At 64.1% G+C, this 18609-nt stretch overlaps 1 protein-coding gene across 1 annotated transcript in view; it reads right to left on the bottom strand.

The window, feature by feature from the left end:
• The window catches only part of LOC137768369 (SCO-spondin-like), a 38485-nt gene that overhangs the window by 11888 nt on the left and 7988 nt on the right, over nt 1-18609 (bottom strand). Inside the window, 39 exon segments of the mRNA XM_068549842.1 lie at nt 218-470; nt 805-965; nt 1308-1485; nt 2350-2522; nt 2657-2680; nt 3176-3320; nt 3402-3582; nt 4887-5029; nt 5334-5501; nt 7110-7194; nt 7969-8026; nt 8751-8871; nt 8874-8888; nt 8977-9158; nt 9771-9870; nt 9993-10211; nt 10539-10631; nt 11529-11583; nt 11712-11827; nt 11830-11867; nt 12455-12602; nt 12706-12879; nt 12968-13108; nt 13221-13277; nt 13280-13371; nt 13503-13735; nt 13800-13890; nt 13979-14059; nt 14709-14865; nt 15316-15531; nt 15739-15972; nt 16179-16348; nt 16435-16525; nt 16630-16791; nt 17139-17248; nt 17323-17450; nt 17571-17660; nt 17662-17771; nt 18420-18554. Of these exon segments, the coding sequence (XP_068405943.1) occupies nt 218-470; nt 805-965; nt 1308-1485; nt 2350-2522; nt 2657-2680; nt 3176-3320; nt 3402-3582; nt 4887-5029; nt 5334-5501; nt 7110-7194; nt 7969-8026; nt 8751-8871; nt 8874-8888; nt 8977-9158; nt 9771-9870; nt 9993-10211; nt 10539-10631; nt 11529-11583; nt 11712-11827; nt 11830-11867; nt 12455-12602; nt 12706-12879; nt 12968-13108; nt 13221-13277; nt 13280-13371; nt 13503-13735; nt 13800-13890; nt 13979-14059; nt 14709-14865; nt 15316-15531; nt 15739-15972; nt 16179-16348; nt 16435-16525; nt 16630-16791; nt 17139-17248; nt 17323-17450; nt 17571-17660; nt 17662-17771; nt 18420-18554 (5128 nt within the window).

Here is an 18609-nt window from a genome sequence, read left to right as displayed (position 1 = left end):
CCCAGCTGAGCCTCAGTCTCCCCATCAGTCAAATGAGCACGAAGGTCCCTACAGACGCCTGCCCCTCCAGGCCTGGCAGCATCCAGTTCACTTCAGCATTCCCAGGGCCCAGGCCTGGCAGCACAGAGGCATGCTGAGCCCCCCGGTGTGTGGGAGTCCACACCCGTCCACCTCTGGAGCCACCAAGCCCCACCCCCATCCCGACGCTGGTACCCACCAGTTATTGCAGGAGTCCAGCCGTGCCACTGCTCCAGGTGCATAGAGCTGCCCGTGCAGCTGGCAGGGGCACTGACTCAGGGGCAGGCAGCTGGCGTCGTGCAGGAAGAGGGCAAGGGGACAGGCGCAGCCAGGGGTGCAGACGCTGGTGCACTCCACCCCAGGGCCCTGCGCCAGGCACAGCCGAGGGCGTGAGCCCCCCTCCTGGTGGCACTGCTCAGCTGAGCGGAACACTGTGTCGCCTGGGCACTGGGCTGGACGGGAAGACAGAGCGGGTCTCAGCAGGGGCAGGCAGGAAGGGCAGGGAGGTGGAGGGGCGGGGGCAACCTGCACGCAGGTGACAGGTGGCAGTCAGTCAGAGGGACAGAGAGTCGGATGAAGCCCCCTCCCTCAGGGCATAGCCCTGCCTGGTCCCCGGTGGCTGGGGGCTGGAGGAGACCCAGGAAATCAGGCAAAGTCTCTCTTAGCTCAAGGCATGGTCTGTCCTGGAGGCAGAGCTCGGTGCCATGCAAAGGTAGGCGGTGAAAGGTCAAACCCCCAGGGGCCGGCGGGACGCGCCTGGTGGGAGGATGGGAGGGGACTCGGCACCTGTGCAGGGCTGCGTATTGCAGCCCCTGGTCTGGCTGTGGGGTCCCTGGCACCCGGGGTCCCCAGGAGCTGAGGCAGAGCAGCTGTGCCCGCGTGTCTGGACGCCTCCATCGCAGGGCGCTGAGCAGGTGGACCAGGCAGCCCACACACCCCAGCCGCCGGGTACCGTCAGGAAGAGTGGAGTCGACCGTGAGGGACGCAGGAAAGAGGGGGCCGAGCATGACCCTGCAAGGGTCTGGAGCTGTGTGGGCTGGCGCCGTGCAGGGTCCTAACTGCAGCTTCGGCCCCACCAACATCCACTCCTCCAGCGAGGCCCCCAGCGCTCCCTCAGGCCAGGCCCACCCTGTTCATCTCCTGCTGGGCTTCCTGGGCCTGTGACTGGGGGCCAGGAGAAGCTTCTGGACAATAGCCAGGCTTGCCCCCGCCCCTCCCGAAGGGTCATTCTCTTCAGCTGCTCCTCACCCCACCCGAGGGTCCCAGACACACCAGGGACAGAGGGGGCCACACCTGGGCACACAGCGGGGCTGCAGGGCTCCTCCTGGGTGGCCTCTCCTGGGCAGGACGTGTCCCCAGGGTTGGGGCAGAGCCAGGAACGGCTGCGCCAGCCTGGGCCCCCTCCAGGGACGAGGGAGCTCTGGGAGCAGGCGGACCGGGGACCCCAGGGTGTCCAGCCCAGCGCCTCTGCGGGGAAAAGGGCAGGACACTGCACGGAACCCTGCAGGGCGGGGCGGCTCGGGGTACCTGGGTGAGCTCCGAGAAGCTATGGGGGCGACGGAAGGGCTCATGAGGATGAGTGTGGGCTCTGCCCCTCGGGGACCTCCACCGTCAGCCCAGATCTCCCTCTCGGAGCAGAGCCTTCTGCTGAATCTGGTTCATTGGGGCCCCACCTCTATCTGTGGACCTGGCTGGCACCTCGACATGTCCACTACCCATCCTCACATTTTCTCCCAGATCAAAACTTCCAGAGCCTTCTAAACAACTGGCCTTCATTCAGCCTCAATGTGGAAACCCAGGAGTCCCCTCAGACACCCAGCCGCCCTTCTCCACTGCAAGAGCCTGGCCCAGACCCCCCCTGGACCCACGCCTGCACCCCAACTCCCCTGCTCTCCCCGCTGCCCCGTCGCCCTGCGTACCAGTGAGACGCAGAGACCTCTGCTGGGATGGCTCTGCCTGAGGGGCCCCAGCAGCGGAAAGAGGACAGCAGTCCTGGCCCCTAAGAGCTTCTGACCGGCCCCCTCCAGCCCCCCCACATGAGGCATAGCCTCATGCCCACACCTTGCTCTCAGACACCCTGCGCCCCCCAGGCCAGCCTGGGTCCAGGCCCTCGTCTCCTCCCCGCACAAAGCTCCACACATCGAGGCCAGTTCCAGGGCGCCTCTCGGATGGGGAGGCTTTGCTGACCACCCAGGCAGAGTGACCAGCAGCCTCGACCCCGCCGTTCTCAGGGGGGAGATGGGCACCCGGTAGGGTGGGCAGCAGGAGGCCGGCCCCACCCCTACAGGGCTCCCCCCTTGGATGCCCCCGCCCCAGCCCAGCTCTCCTTACCTGTGCCACCCATGCAGGGCTGCAAGCCGCAGGGTGCCCTCTCTTGGGAGGCCCCGGGGCAGGGGGCACCACCATCCTCGGGCAGGGGGTCCACACAGCTCCTCCAGCGACTCCGATGGCCTCCCCCACCAGAGACGCTGCAGGGCCCCCAGGCGTCCCACACGGCCCACGCCCTGGCCACTGCGGGGGACAGAAGAACGGAGGTGGACCACGTGAGCCCAAGGAAGTGCGACCGTGCTAGAGGGAGCAGGGCCAAGGGGCAGAGAGGAGCCTGGGCAGTGGCCAGCGGGGCGGCTTAGGGCAGCACCCGGGGACTCCACAGCTTTCCTTCCTGTCCCAGGAAGCCTCCCCTAGGTGGCGGTGACCTGTGGAAAGATCTCTAGGGGCAAAGGCTCTGGTCCCTGGAAAGGGTCTAGGATGGCGGGAATCCTGGGGCAGGGCGCCCGCGGCAGCAGCAGATAGAAGGCCAGCTGTGGGGCGGAAGAGACCCCAGGTGGGAAACCCTGGATGGAAGGAGAGGCAGGGTGGGGGCCCCCGCCTCGGATCCACAGAACGAAAGCGCTGCAGGGCCTCCGGCTCAGAGCCCAGGACCAGGGGCGCAGCCTGTTTACACCCTCGCTCTGAGGAGGGCCGGCCGCTGCTCCAGTTCCCACACTCAGGCAGGAGGAGGGCAGGGCTGGGGCTTCAGACAAGGCCTTCAGGAGGTGCGAAGCTGGGACGTCAGGGGGGGCTGTCCTCCTAGAGTCCCGGAGCCTGGACACGGGTCTCAGAGGAGAGCAGGGGCACTTCCCCGGTGCGGGTGTCTCACCTGGGGGGCTGGGGAGGCTTGGGAGGGGATGCCCGTTACCTGGGCAGGCAGCTGCCCCCAGGCAGGGGAGGCCGCAGCAGCTCCCGGCGCTGGAAGGCGAGGCCCAGGCCACAGCTCCGGCTGCAGCTGCTCCAGCCAGACCCGGGCGCCAGCCCACAGTCCACTGCAAGGACGGGTGGGCCGGGTTCAGAGGGTGCTCACCCGGGAGCGGGGCCCTGGGGTGCCCCCCCAGCCCGGCACATACCACAGCCGTCCTCGTCCGAGCCGTCCTGGCAGTCGGGCTGCAGGTCACAGCGCCGCTCGGCTGGCAGACACTCCCTGCTGCCGCAGCTCAGCTGACTCTGCGAGCAAAGACCTCTCGAGGCCGGCAGCCCAGGCAGGGCCGTGGTGGGCACCGGGAAGGGCACAGCGCTCGCTGCCCATGCCAGGGGTGGGGGAGGGGAAGAGAGCCACACAAGTGATTCTGGCTGATAAACCGAGCCCCTTCAACCCCAAGCCAAGCGCAGAACAGAACTTGCTGACCAAGGCTCTGGCCTCCCCTTCCTCCTGATGCCTCCTGCACCCAGTGCAGGCTTCCCTCTACTATATGCGGGTGAGATCATGGGGTCTTTGGTCCACACACGATCTCACACAGTCTCTCTCTTTGACAACAGCTCTTGGAGTGTTGGATGGATAGATGATGGTTGGGTGGATGATGGATGGATGGATATACGGATAGATGAATGGATGGATAGATGATGGTTGGGTGAATGATGGATGGATGGATATATGGATGGATGAATGGATGGATAGATGATGAATGGATAGATGATAGTTGGGTGGATGATGGATGGATGGATATATGGATAGATGAATGGATGGATAGATGATGGGTGGATGATGGATGGATGGATATACGGATAGATGAATGGATGGATAGATGATGGTTGGGTGGATGATGGATGGATGGATATATGGATGGATGAATGGATGGATAGATGATGGTTGGGTGGATGATGGATGGATGGATATATGGATGGATGAATGGATGGATAGATGATGAATGGATAGATGATAGTTGGGTGGATGACGGATGGATGGATATATGGATAGATGAATGGATGGATAGATGATGGTTGGGTGGATGATGGATGGATGGATATACGGATAGATGAATGGATGGATAGATGATGGTTGGGTGGATGATGGATGGATGGATATATGGATGGATGAATGGATGGATAGATGATGGTTGGGTGGATGATGGATGGATGGATATACGGATGGATGAATGGATGGATAGATGATGGTTGGGTGGATGACGGATGGATGGATATACGGATAGATGAATGGATGGATAGATGATGGTTGGGTGGATGACGGATGGATGGATATATGGATGGATGAATGGATGGATAGATGATGAATGGGTGGATGATGGATGGATGGATAATGGATGGGTGATGGATGGGTAAATGAGTATCCTCAAAGGTCAGAGAGGTTTTATGAAACACCTATCCCATGCCCCCTCTTCACGATCCCCAAAGACACACACATTCCTGGCGATTTTTACCTACTCAGTTTCCTTCCACTCCCTGCTGCCTCTAGCCTCTCTCAGGACCTTCTCATATCTGTTAGAAATGGGGGCAGGGACTTCCTCAAACCTAAAGCGGTCTTGCCATTACCACCCACATGACACCAGACCCTCCGGAGAGCGCTGCAGGGCCAAAGGCTCACCACGCAGGTCCACGCAGGACCTCTCATCGGAGCCGTCCAGACAGTCCTCTTCCGCATCACACAGCTGCTCCTGCTTCACACAGCCCAGCAGCTCACGGGGCGCCTGGCCTGGGCTGTGCCGCACGGGCGGGAAGGGCCCCGGGGCAATGCTCTGTCCTGTGGGCGTCACCACAGCCAGCTGATGGCGCAGCGCACCCCCCCGCCCCATCCTCCCTCCTTCAGTCACCTCCCAGCAGCCCCCAACCTCCCTCCTGACATCCGGTGGGCCCTCACTTCCTGCCTCTCTTGAGATCATGGAAAAGTAGGGAACTGCATCAGGAGACTTGGGTCCTAGGCCTGGTCCTACCAGATCCCTGACCTACCTCGAGCTGGGTGACCTGGAGCAAAGCAGTCAAGCTCCCAGGGCCTCTGTCTACCCCTCCACCCAGAAAGTTGTCTCTACAGGTAGAAGGCATCTTACCAGCAGGAGCCACAGGCGTCATCGGGCGTGGAGGGAGCACCGTCACGGCTGCCATTTCTGGTCTCAGGGCCTTGGCCTCAGGCTGGGAGCTAGGGGTAGCGGTCTCGGTCTGCACAGTTTCCCCAAGGCTTGGGTGAGATGTGGACGCAAGACTCACTGGCCCCTTGCCTGGGGGTGCAGGAGGGAGAGGGGTGAGGCCCGTCAGCCCCCCTTCCCTGAGATGAGGCTGACGTGGGCCCTCCAGAGTGTCTCCCAGGCTTCGAGGTGGTGCAGGGTGAGGACAGCCCACACCCCACCTTCCGAGGGGCTTCAGGTCAAAAAGGAAATGGGCCTCAGTAGTCCTAGGAGCACAAGAAGGGTTTTAACTGAAAGTAGAAGAAACGCTTAGTTGTTCTTTTTTTTTTTTTAATGTTTATTTATTTATTTAGTTTTGGCTGTGTTGGGTCTTCGTTTCTGTGCGAGGGCCTTTCTCCAGTTGCGGCCAGCGGGGGCCGCTCTTCATCGCGCTGCGCGGGCCTCTCACCGTCGCGGCCTCTCCCGTTGCGGAGCACGGGCTCCAGACGCGCAGGCTCAGTAGTTGTGGCTCACGGGCCCAGTTGCTCCGCGGCACGTGGGATCCTCCCAGACCAGGGCTCGAACCCGCGTCCCCTGCACTGGCAGGCAGACTCCCAACCACCGCGCCACCAGGGAAGCCCGAAACGCTTCGTTTTGAATGAGATTTGTGCTCTCCTCTCAAGAAGACACACGTGGCAGCTTCCAAGTCAAACCCACTATAATAAACTAAAACGTTTAAGGAAAAAAAGAACAGAGGACACAAATGGCAGCAGGAGGAGCAAACGCTACCAGAGACTCAGGATCTGCCCGTGGCTACAGTGGTGCCGAGAAATCGGTTGTGAGCCTCCTGGCAGCTACAGTGAAAAGGGGGTTGAGCTTCTCATTTGCTGACAAGAGATTCATGTTCCAAAGACAGCCTTTTTTCTAGAACCAGACTTAGAATGAGATTAGGCTTCGTCACGTGAGTCTGCATGTTGCAGACCCGAGTGATGGTACAGGTTGCTTCATCTGCTTTTCACAAAAGACACGGAAACACGGGCTGGCCAGGCTCCGGGATAGCTCTCCTCAGAACTTTTGGGAAGGGACCATACGGGTCATCTATAAGTGCTCCTGGTCTCACAGAGGGGGAAACTGAGGCCCGGGCAGGTGGTGAGACGGGCCGAACATGTCACAAGAGGGAAGGTCAGGCCAGGACACACCCAGCTGCCCTGACAGCTCCGCCAACCCACCTCTCTCTGCAGGTGGCTGTCCTGGGCTCCCGTGCAGGTGAAGGACCGGGTGGCCATGAGCGGGGGGCTGGCACACAGCCACAGGGAGCCCCTTCCTTGTCCTATTCAGGACCGTGCTAACTTGGTGACCCTGGCTTCCCTGTGCAAACACTCCAGAAAGGGGTGCCTGGCCGGGCAAATGGGCGAGCGGAGGGAGTGCCAGGCGGCATCCCACAGCCCGGCCAGGGCTCTGGGGAAAGCAGACACCCTGCCGGGCACAGGCTCAGCCCTGGGGACCAGCCGGGGCCTCGTACCCTGGAGTCCAGGATGGTGGGCAGGGGCAGGAGCTGGCCAAGGCATCCACAGTGACCACGTCTCCCTCCCCAAGCCCACCCTGCTCAGTCAGGGGACGAGAGAGGTCAGAAAACTGAACTCTGAAGAGTAACAGCCCCTTGCTCTGAAAGAACAGGCAGGCTGGGGGGCTGGGAAGGGGGCCTGGAGTTTGGGAACATACCTGTGGGGGGCACGGGTGATCCCTGCTGGGGACGCCAGCGTTCAGCCCCTGCCTCTGCCAGCCCCTGCGGAGGGAGAGGGCTCAGCTTGCCTGCGCAGCTCCAGCCCCCAGGGCTGCCCCGCCCGGTGTCCCGGCATCTGCCTCTCATTCCCATGGGGATGCACTGGGTCCCACAGCCCCGCCCCCCGCCCCGCAGGGCAGAGCCGGGTGTGGAGCTTCATTCCTCTGTAACACCTCAGGGCTCGGCACCCCCAGGCGCCAGGAGTTCAGGAGCTGTTCTCACTGCCCCCTGAGGGGATCCACTCGCCTGTCTCCCCCAAACCCCCGTCGCTCCCCCCTCCAGCACCCACGCGTGTCCTGAGTGCCGTGGTCACCCTCCCCTCTAGGGTCCCAACCGGGCTGTTCTCCAGTGGGAGAGTGCCCACCCTCGTCTCTTCGTTACAGACGCCCCCTCACCCCCCATCCTTCCAGCCTCGTCCAGGAAGCCTCTGGGGACTCTGGGCTCAGGGTGGCTCTGAGCACCTGATGCCCGCCCGGTGGGCATGACCTCACTACCGGGCGCGGGCCTCTCCTGTCTCCCAAACTCCTCCAGGCCAGGCATCTGCCCTGTGCTCCTGCCCCTCTGGCCATCCCTTTGGCCCCCAGCCCAGCAACAGGCTGGCCCCCAGGAGGCTCAGCGCCGAAGGCCTGACCCAGAAAGTAGCAGCAGGGACGCACAGGGAGGCAACGCTGGCTGACCGTGAAGAGAGGGAGACACAGGGCTGCTGGGACGCCGAGGCCAGCTCCCCAGGCCCTGCACCCCACCCGCTGGGCCCGAGTCTCCCCACTCACCTCCCTGGGCTGGGTGGGGGGGGGGGGCGGGCAGCTGTCCAGGCTGGGTGTAGGAGAGGGCCGGGGTCCAGGCTGTGGACGGGACTCTGAGAGGAAAAATAACCAAGGGGACTCCCGGGGCTCGCCCAGCTTCAGAGCCGCTTCCGGGCAGGGGGTCATCTCCGGGTGGGTCTGGGGCGGGGAACCCGGGCGGGCACTGCGCGCTAAGCCTAGGCAAGGGGATGCTCTCCACAGTGGTCCTAAAGGCGAGGATCCCCTGGAAGGCTTGTTAACCAGATGGCTGGGGCCCACCCCACAGTGTCTGCCTCAGGAGGTTGAGGCTGGGACCTGAGACTCTGCACTGCTACCCCCTTCCGGGTGACGCTGATGCTGCGGCTTCAGGGGCCACACTTTGAGAACCACTGACCTCCAGACTCTAGGACGGGGGCACAGACGCCGAGAACCACTGACCTCCAGACTCTAGGACGGGGGCACAGACGCCGAGAACCACTGACCTCCAGACTCTAGGACGGGGGCACAGACGCCGAGAACCACTGACCTCCAGACTCTAGGACGGGGGCACAGACGCCAAGAACCACTGACCTCCAGACTCTAGGATGGGGGCACAGACGCCGAGAACCACTGACCTCCAGACTCTAGGACGGGGGCACAGACGCCGAGAACCCCACAGCGGGAGGGGCCCTCCAAAGGCACCCGTCTGCAGCAGGTCAGCACACCGGGCCCACGGGCACTTTGCGGGTGAAGGCGGCGCAGGTACCTCCCACAAGGCTGACCCTACGAGGCTAAGCGGGGCAGCCGGGTACCCCACACCTGCCAGTGCCTGCGGGCGGGGGCAGACAGCCCTCCTCATCGGAGCCGGCCTCGCAGCCTTCCACACCAGCGCACGGGGCCCCCCTCAGGGCACACTCGCCACTGGCACAGCGGTGCCCAACCCTGGGCACGGGGGCACTGCCGGTGGGGACACGGGTGCAGGGGGGATGGCTGAGGGCTCCTGCCTGTCCCTCCTGCCCGCTCCCGCCCCCAGCCCAGCCTGTACCTGGCTCACAGCCCAGCAGCTCCGCCGGCAGGGGGATGCCATGGTTGGCCTCCCCGTGGGGGGCGGCACTGAGGTACACATCGAGGGGCCACACCCGGATGTACCGCGCCTGCACCATCCGGCCAAACGTCCACACTGCGGGAGCCACGTCATCCCGGTTCCCAGGAAAAAGCTGTGGGCACAGGGGTCCCTGCTCACCGAGGCTCGAGCCGGCCTTCCGCTCAGGCTGCCACCGTGACCCTCCCCAGTGTCCCCCTTGCCCATCCCCCAACCTTCATGGCATGGACCTGGCCTTCCCAGAGCTCATGCTCTCCTGGCATAAGCCATCCAGGTCCCTCAAGGTTGAGGGGCTCTGGCCCTGGTTTCCCGAGGGCCACGCCAGTGCCCAGACACAGCAGGTGCTCCTCAAGCGTTTAAGAGCGAACATACTGTCTCCCTGGGGAGGAAGCAAACCCCACGAGGGCAGAGCCGTGCCCAGGCTGCTCTCCACGGGCTGTGAGGCCTTCAGTGAACTTGATGTCACCCCAACCCCCTCCCTCCACGGTAGAGCTTCCCACACCTGCCCCGTGTCTGAGCCACTTCGCTTGTTTCTGATGCCCCTTTCACAGTGATCCCCAAGCCCCCTGCTCCACGGAACACTGTCCCTGCTACTAACAGGTGTTGGACAAGCCTCTAAAACAGGCAATGTCCTTCTGGATACTAGAAGCCCCTCAGGGACAAAGACTTTGCATCCCACAAAGGGGCATGGTGGCTCTCTGGCCCAGGGGGTCCAGATGGGTGGTAACTTGGGTGGAGGCTGAATACCAGGCAGGACGTCACGATAGTTGTGCCAGTGTAGACCATCATTGCTGAACTGGAGCAAGTCTGAGGACCCAGCCCCCTGCACCATGATGCCTGGGGGGAGGGGCAGGGGTCAGAGTGAACACTACCCTCAGCCCACCAACCTCCACCGCCACCGCTACCACCATCCACCGTCTGCCACCTCCTCCTCCAGCCCCTGCCCCCTCCCCACGCACCAGTGAGGTTCCGGGGCCGTAGCAGGTCCAGCTGCAAGTAGGGGGGCTGGGTGTGCCACTGAGCATAAGCATCCTCTACGGGGCTCCAGCCCTGCTGCCCAGGTGCCCCCGTGGGAGGCCTTAGGATGGCAGCCCAGGTGCGGCGCTCCAGCTGCTGGGGCGAAGCATGCAGGCTCCCCTCGGGGAGTCGGGCCAGGCCCAGGGGAGAACAGCAGGGATCTGGGTGCACGAGAGAGGGGCTGGAGTTGGGGGAGGGCAGAGGGTGGCAGGAGCCTGCTAGGGGCATAGTTAGGAAGGCACAAGGGGAGTTGGGGGATTTGAAGGGCCCACACAGTTGACCTTGTGGTGTCAACAGGGACAGAAGGCTGGTGCAGGGAAGGCAGGGATGGAGAGGCAACTTAGGCTGGGATGACGTCTAGATCCTTAGGCTAACCATCCTCCCCATGGAAGCAAGAGCTATAGCCCAGCGATCCTGTTTCCCCTCCCAGGTTGGACAACCCTTGGGCAACATCCCCCCTCCGCCCTACGATAGCCCGTGGCCCTTACCTCCGGGGGGAGGCAGAACGTGGGTGATCAGAGGGGCCCCGATCTGGGGGCTTGGGGCTGGAGGGGCCATGTGGCAGACCGTGTGGTTCTCTCCTGTGTGGGGAGACTCAGGCTCACACCAGCCCCTGGCCCAGCTCCCTGACCTCTCTCCACTTCCTGGGGCACTTTCTCTCCCACGACTTCCCAGGAGCTTTGGGAACAGCTCCCCAGCTGGAAAAGCCCATCCTCTTTCCCTTGTTGTGAGTTGGGGGTTTTCACTTCCACTGAATACTTAGAGAATGTAGAATAAAACCGCCAGTCCAAAGCCACTTCAGGGGCCAGGACCGAGCGGCTGCAGTTCCTAATCCAGGGCTGCTGTCCCTAATAGGGTACCCTTGTGGGCACGAGAAAAGGGCATCTCTGGATGGAAGCGGTCCTCCAGGCTAGAGCCTAGCCCCCACTCGCCACATAACTTGTGCAGTGAACCACCTGTACAACTGTACATGCGGGCTCTCTCCTAACCTCAGCAGCCTATGGGTGCACTTTTAAGATATGGAATCTGGGCCCAAAGGCACATCAGTTTCTGAGCCTTTGTATCTTTCTGTTTTATTTATAATTCAGTTTCCAAGTAAAGATGCTCTTGAAAAGCCCAACTTTGTCATGGTTGCTCTTAGGGGGAACAGGGAAGGAACCAGATCTGGCCCAGCAGAACCAGAGAAAAGAAAGTGCCCTCAAGGGTGACCTCACAGGGGAGGCAAAACCCCAAAAAGGTCAGAGGAGGTGGGCAGAGATTGAGGCCCGGCCTTAGGAGAGCAGAGACAAGCGCTCTTCCCCCCAGCCCCACCCCAGAGGGCCCCTTCCTTCCCCAGCATCCAGGACCCAGGCTCCCATCACCCTGAGGCTGGGGTAGCCGGTGCCCCCCTGACTCGGTGCTGCCACCTGTGGCTCCCTCTGACTCCTCGCCATCCTCCTCCCCTTGGGGCTCCTCTGCCACCCCGCAGACCCACTCACTGGGCAGGACACAGTGGCAACATGACTCTCCCACTCCCTCCACCAGAACCCAGTCCTGCGGGCACAAGAGTCAGGCTAGACGTGCTGAACTGGCCACCTGCCTGGCCCGACCCGCAACCCTGGCCTCTACACAGCTCACCCCGCCCCCGCTGCCCTGGCCCCAGGGCCCCTGTTCCCCCTCACCTGGGGGCAGCTGCCCAGCGGGCAGCAGGGGGAGCAGCGTGACGTGCTGTCGTGCAGACACTCGCAGACCCCGCAGGGGCCCTCTTGCCAGCGATCCCCCACTCGGCGGACCCGGCGTGCTGCTCACAGCCTTCATGGGGCCTCGTCTGGCACCTGGGGAGGGAGGGCCGCCCCTCACCTGGTGAGTGGGCTCAGCTATGCAAACACCCCATTCTGGTTTGCCCGGAGTGAGGGGTTTCCCAGGACTCAGGACTTTCAGTGATAGAACCTGGAAAGTCCTGGGCCAACGGGAACACTTGGTCACCCCGTCACCCCGACCCCACCCCAAACCCGAGACACTGCAGCTGGCCCAAGAGAGGGGTATGGAAGCAAGCTGTGCCAGCGGAGCGGTCCCAGAGGGGGCTGGACAGGCAGATATGGCTACTCCCCCTACAAGCCTCACCCTAGGTACCTCCAGAGGCACGAGGTGCAAACCGGAGGGCCCATACCCATCCCTGGACTTGTGGGCTCCCTACATCCCCTTTTTGGACCTCCAGGGCATAAAACTGATGCAGGAGAAGGCCAGGGATCCCCAAAGATGCGCTGGGAGTCCTGGTGTTTAGACTAATAGGGGCACAGAGCACGGGGGTCCTTATCTGGGGTCCGTGGTGCCCGTGGAAGCACCCTGAGCACAGGTGGCTTCCCAAGTGGGAGCTGGAGGTGAGGTCAAGGTCCCCGCAGGTCCCTGGCGGGTGCAGTAGCTGCGGGCCTTGCGGTGGATGCCCTGGCGCTGGCGACCTCGGCCAGCGAGGCGGGCATTGTTAGCGCTCTGGAAGGACCACTGAATGCTCCGGCTCTCACAGGGGCCCAGGCACTCGGCCCAGGGGGACCAGGATGACCAGCCACAGTTCACTGAGGGAGGGCCAAGAGTCAGGGCCGCAGCAGGGCTGGGTGCCCCACCGGCTGGTCTGGGAGGAGACCAGAGACCCCTCAGGAAGGGCCGGGGGGGCCTCACCGGCACAGTCTGGGTTGGGCCGGCAGCGCTGGGGCCGTCCATCTTGGCAGATGCAGAGCCGGCAGTCGGCCTCGATGCGCCAGTAGTGGGTGCCGTCCACCAGGCAGGGGCACTGCCGCGGCCACACACACCGCCCCTCGTCACCCAGCACCTGCCCTGTGGGGCGCCAGCAGCCTAGGGAAGGCCCAGGGTGAGGCTTCTCTGCGGAGAGCTCGGTCCCGGCAGACATGCCCACCGTACCCCAGGCCCAGAGCCCCCTTACCTGGGCTGCTGCAGGGCCGGTCAGGGGGGCACTCGGCCTGACCAGAGACGTCATCACAGGTCAAAGGGCAAGGGGCACAGGGATGGAACACCAGCTCCCCGGAGCAGGTGACACTGGGGCAGCCGTCCTGAGGGCAGGGTCCTGAGACGAAGCCAAACCAGAGGTCATCGAGGGTGGGTCCCCTTCAGGGACAAGCCGCCCGCCAGCAGCCCCTCCACACTTCACCCACCGTGCCCTCCTCCCGTCCACTCACTGGTCTGGCGGGTGCTGGGAGCGTCCCCAGGCAGCATGGCACAGGTCTGGCCGCCTTCCGGGGTGGGTGGCGCTGCCGCTGCCGGGTCCTGGTGCCCCTGCATGGCTCAGAGCACGGGGACCAGGGACACCAGGAGGTCCATTCACCGTCCACAGTGAGGAGGAAGGGCCGACCAGTGGGGAGGCGGGCCGTGAGGTTGGTCCGGGGACCAGTGCCTTCCTCCCTCCGGCTCTCTGTAGGCCCCGCCCACCCCACTGGCCTCCTGGTGCCCAGGACCCCTCACTCGGGCAGGCGGCTGTGAAGCAGGCTTGAGTCTGGTACTCGGGGCCCGGGCAGTGCCGCAGCACCGGGAGACTGGGCGGCGAGCAGCGGCGACTGCAGCCCCGCACCCCGGGCCCACGCGTCTGGCTGCACGGCGCCCATGGGCTCCAGGGGCCCCAGGCCTCACACCGCTGCTCTTCCCGGGAGGGCCCTGCCTCCCCCACCAATTCACAGTCAGGCTGCCCATCGCACACCTGGGGAGGGAATGGGGTCAGGGCGACTTCCGCTTTGGGGGCACCACCCGCTCCCCACCCACACCAGCTGGAAGCCGAGGCAGAGGCCATCCCGGTGGGAGTATCCTGGGCAGGGAAGCCCTGTCCTGTTGGGGCCTCCTGGGACTGGCAGCCCTCTGAGGGGAAGAGGAGACAAAACAGGTGGGAGTGAGAGCCACCTCCCAGGCCCCCCCAGCCTTGGCCTCCATCAGGCGAACAGTGTGCCTACCACAGCCCAGCTCATCCTCGCCCTGCGGACAGTCGGGGAGCCCATCGCAGAGCCGCTCAGGGTTCAGGCACAGCTGGGGAGCCAAACCACAGGGGAAGAGGCTGCCGCAGGGCGGCAGGAGCCTGCAGAGGGGGGCGGGGAGCCGAAGGCATGGGCTGGGGGTATGAGGCAAAACCCTCAGGGGACACGGCCTGGCTCAGACACCTTTGTGAGGGGTCCAGGAGGGGCAGGCCACAGGGGAGGAGATGGGGCCTGTGGACAGCGCCCAGCCGCCACCAGGTGGCCAGGCCGTGAAGGTCTGACTTGCGGGGACACAGAGGGGACCTCCAGGCCTGGTAGGGAGAAGCTGGGGGAGCCCCCCCAAACTGCCCCCCCCCCCCACTGCGGCAGAGCCACTCACTGCCCACCCTCTAATGCATCCAGCCCAAATGTGGGCAAAGACAAAAGCCCTTTCTTCTCTCCCCCGGGCTGGGCGGGCGGGCAAAAGTTTTCAAAGGGAGTTTCCGGGAAAAGATTCAAGGAGGACAAAACTCGCTCAGACTCGGCGGCCCCCAGACCTAAGTCGCTCTCTAGCGAGCGGCCCCGCGAAGCGCAGGGGGCGGAGGTCCGTCGGGTGGGGGCGGGAGGAGAGGGCGCCCCGCCCGCTGGGCGCGTGGCCGCGCCGGCCGGGCTCTCACCGCAGGCGCCGGGGTCCCCGTCCGAGCCGTCGCACAGCGGCGCAGCGGGCCGCGGGCGCAGGGCGGGAGGTGCGGCGCGCAGGGCCGGTCGCAGCCGCTCTCGTCGCCGCCGTCGGCGCAGTCCTCCTCGCCGTCGCAGCGCCAGCCCCGCGGGCCGCCCTCGCCGCTGCCGCCGCTCGCGAAGTCGACGGGGCCGCAGGGCGGCGCTGCGGGGGCTTCCGCGCTCCACCCCGGCGGGGCGCCCGGGGATGCCTGCAGGCCGCCGGGCCCTTCCGCCGCCTCCGGCTCCGCTCCCCCTCCAGGCCCTTCCGGCCCCCTACCTGCGCCCGGCCCTCCCCAAGTCCAGCCGCTCCCGCTTTTTGCTGCCCTATTGGTTTCCCAAAAGCTCTCCCGCCGCCTCCAAGAATTCCCGTTAGACGCCAGTCGGTTTAGAGGGGGGCCTTGAACTTCTGGGAATAAAGTTTGGACTCTTTCAGTCCCCCTCAAACGCCCTTCACTTCCTTCATTCCGGTGTCTCCAGGAGGCTGAGCCTGGGCCCTGCTCCTTCCCACCCCCAGCATCTGCCCCAAGGCCTCCCTCTGAGGCGCTGTCCCCTCCCTTCCAGGCCTCCAGACCCCACTTTCTCACCCCCTTCCCTCCAGGAGACTCACGGGGGCTGACGCTCGCCTGGGGAGTAGGTGCAGTCTCCCTGGAGACAGCGGAGGGGCCAGGCAAGGTACCAGCCGGGGGAGTGGGCAGAGAGGGGAGCGGGCAGTGCCCAGGCCCCTCGTCGGCTCCATCTGGGCAGTCGCAGATTCCGTCACACAGGTGGATGGTCCCCACGCAGGCACCGTCGACGCACGACACCTCCCCAGGGGTGCAGTTCACTTGCCCTGTAGCCAGAGAAAGGCGCTGGTCCCAGGGCACTGCCCCTTCTCCTCACTGTTTGGGGTGCCCTCACTCACACACCCACAGGTGCCCACTTCTCAGCCGGAAGCTGGATTGGTGAAGGAGGGGAGGCAGGCAGGTGGGGACCCACAAGATGGGTCTCTCAGAAGGGGACGCCTGGTGGGCTGGAGTCCGGGGTAGGGACCGCTAACCCTGACAGGACTCCTCGTCAGCAGCGTCCGGAAAGTCAGGGTGCCCATCGCAGAGCAGGGCGGGGGGCAGGCAGCGCCCATCAGCGCAGGCCAGTGAGTCCTGGGGGCACGGGCAGCCCTGCTCATCCGTCCCGTCTCCACAGTCATCCTGCCCATCACAGATCAGGGCCAGGGGCAGGCAGTGGCCGGAGCTGCAAGACATCTGCCCCTCCCCACGGCCTGGGGTGGCACAGCCTGGTGTGGGGAGGGCAGGCAGGCTGAGGACGCCGACAAAGGGTCCCAGAGAAGCCCCCAAACCCAGAAACCAGAACAGCCCTGCCCACAAGTCGCAGCTGCTGATAACAAGAGCAGCAGCTTAGGAAGCCACCCTAGGACGCATGCTTCCGTTACACCTTCAAGGACTAACCCGCCGCTTGGCCACTGCCACCCGGGACACTCACCCTCCTCGTCTGAGCCATCGCCACGGTCATCCTGGTAGTCACAAAGCCACCCGTGGGGCACACAGTGCCCACTCTCCTGGCATGGGGCCTCTCCCTCCGCACCGCCAGGCACCGGCCCCTGACCGCGGCTACCATCATCCCCACAAAGCCACTGACTTTCCTGGCACGTGCTGAGGACACAGTGTCCTGGGACCCGCTGCAGCACTGGGCTCAGCCAGCCCAGGGCACAGGGCTCCCCCCGAGGCCCCCCACTCACCAGTTGCCACAGTCTCTCTGCAGTACGGTGCCCGGGGGGAAGAAGCTGCCTCGCCACTCGCAGGGGCAGGGAGCTGGCTCGAGGCAGACTCCTGAGATCACAGAGGGCAGGGCTCTGGCAAAAGGGGCGCAGCAGCCCTCTGTGCCAGCCCTGTCACCATGGCCTCGTGGGCCCCTCCCCTCTGCCCACTCTGACCCTACACGCGGTGCAGCAGAGTCCCCTCAGGACAGAAGCAGCCCTCCACACAGGCAACGGCCTGGCAGTGCCACCCAGGCTCAGGACCGTGGTCATGGCAGGTGGGGGGGGGGCGCACGGGGCCACAGGCCTCATACCCCTGGCCCCCTTCACACTGCAGAGCTGGGTGGAGAGGAGAGAGGCTTGGGTCCCCGGGGTGCAAGGGCACCAGGATGCAACAGCAGCAGGCGAGCCAGCCTGAGGCGACACTCAGGGAGGGCACGGGGGTGTGTGGCGTAGACTCTTGCCGAGCCCCTCCCAAGGCTATTTGCAACGTGCACGCTCCCCAGAGCCGCAATTTCATCATGTTTGGTTCATCTAGGAAAGTGTCTAGCGCACAGTAAGCACTCCACACGTATTTGCCCTTGAATGAACGAATGGCTGGCTCTCAGGCTAGGAGAAGTATCCTTGAAGGAGCTGAACGTGTGGTGGGATTGGGCATCGGGGACCAAGGGCGGGGCACACTCACTGGCAGAGCTCCTGGCTGCGCCAGCGCATGTGGGTCCCGGGCCGGGAACACTCGTCTGCGTAGGTGGCGATGGCCGAGCAGAGACACTCACAGTCGCCCCCTGAATCACATCTGAGGGAGGGAGCGCTCGGGCCCAGCGCCCGCCACCTCCACGCCCCGCCCTTCCCCAGGCCTGCTCCTCTCACCCGCGGGTGTCATGCATACACCACTCGCAGTGCTGCTCTGGGGGCACCTCCGCATGGCACCGGGCGAAGAGCGGCTGCAGCATCACCCCGCAGCGGGCGCGGGCCCAGCCGGCCCGGTGGGCGTTCACCTGCGGGCACACCCCGGTGGACCAGCCAGACTCCTCCGCAGCACCCAGCCTCTCGAACCCCCCCACCCCGGGTTTCCGCAGCTGCCCCTCCTCCCTTCCCCCTTTCCTGCCCAGCCTCACGGCGCAGGGGGGCGGCAGGTCTCCTGGCTCTGGGCAGAGAGGACTGAGGCACCAGGAGTGGGCGGCCAGTTCAGCCGTGGGCTCCAGGCAGGACTCCCTGGCGGTTCCGAAGGTCATTGCTAGCGTCTCCATCAAAGTCTCCACACAGCCCAGCCAGCCGGCCGCGGAACTCGGGGGACAGCTGCACCAGGACCCGGGTGCCTGGACGGAGAGGGCAGCAGGGGGAAGGACTGTGGAGACAGGATGCCGGAGGCCTTCTTTAGGGCAGGGGGCGGCGAGAAGACCTAGGCGCCTCTTATGTGGGCCTGCTTGACCTTCCCAGGTAAGTACCACCACCCACCAGGGGGCGCTGGCTCCCTCTTTCGGGGGTGATGATTGGTGGGGATAGAAGAGACCTACATTTGGGGGGCTAAGGGCAAGAAGTGAGAGCCTACTTTCCTAATTAAACCCAGGTTGCGGGGGGGAGGGGGTAGAGAAGTTCTCCAAAGGGCAGGATTCCAGACTCCAGGACGGCCTGTGACACCCACCAGCCCCAGAGGCCTCAGTGCAGGCGACTTTTTCCCACAATGGGGGTTATTTTGATTTCCTTTGATTTCTCAGTAACAGTTATTTCTAAATCGCCAACTGCTTGGGTTTGGGTGGTGGGATGTTAGGAAATTTATTTTTATTTCTTCTCTCTAAAACTTGGTATTTTTAAACTGTTTCTTTGGTGAGGAGGTATTGCTTTCATAATGAAGAAAAATATAATTATGAAAACATAATTTGGAGACTCTGACCACACATGAGAAGGAGGAAGAGTTTGTGGGGAGCTTCGGGGTGTGGGTCAGATGGCTGGGGGCGGGGGCTGACCTCCATCCCAGAGCAGGGTGAGGCCCAGGCAGGTGGTGAGAAGCAGGAAGAGGCCTGCACGGCGCAGGCTCAGGCCGGAGCCCGTGTAGACCTTGGGGGGCATTACACTCACCCCATTCACTGCCACTGCCTGGCCTGTGGAGGGAGAGAGACATTCAGGCTCAACCTCGGGATAAAGGGGCTCCAAGAT

The sequence above is a fragment of the Eschrichtius robustus genome, chromosome 8 (genome assembly GCF_028021215.1).
Source record: "Eschrichtius robustus isolate mEscRob2 chromosome 8, mEscRob2.pri, whole genome shotgun sequence".
NCBI classification, from domain to species: domain Eukaryota; kingdom Metazoa; phylum Chordata; class Mammalia; order Artiodactyla; family Eschrichtiidae; genus Eschrichtius; species Eschrichtius robustus.
The sequence above is the reverse complement of the archived record's forward strand: the minus strand, read 5'-3'. Positions and strand labels throughout refer to the sequence as shown.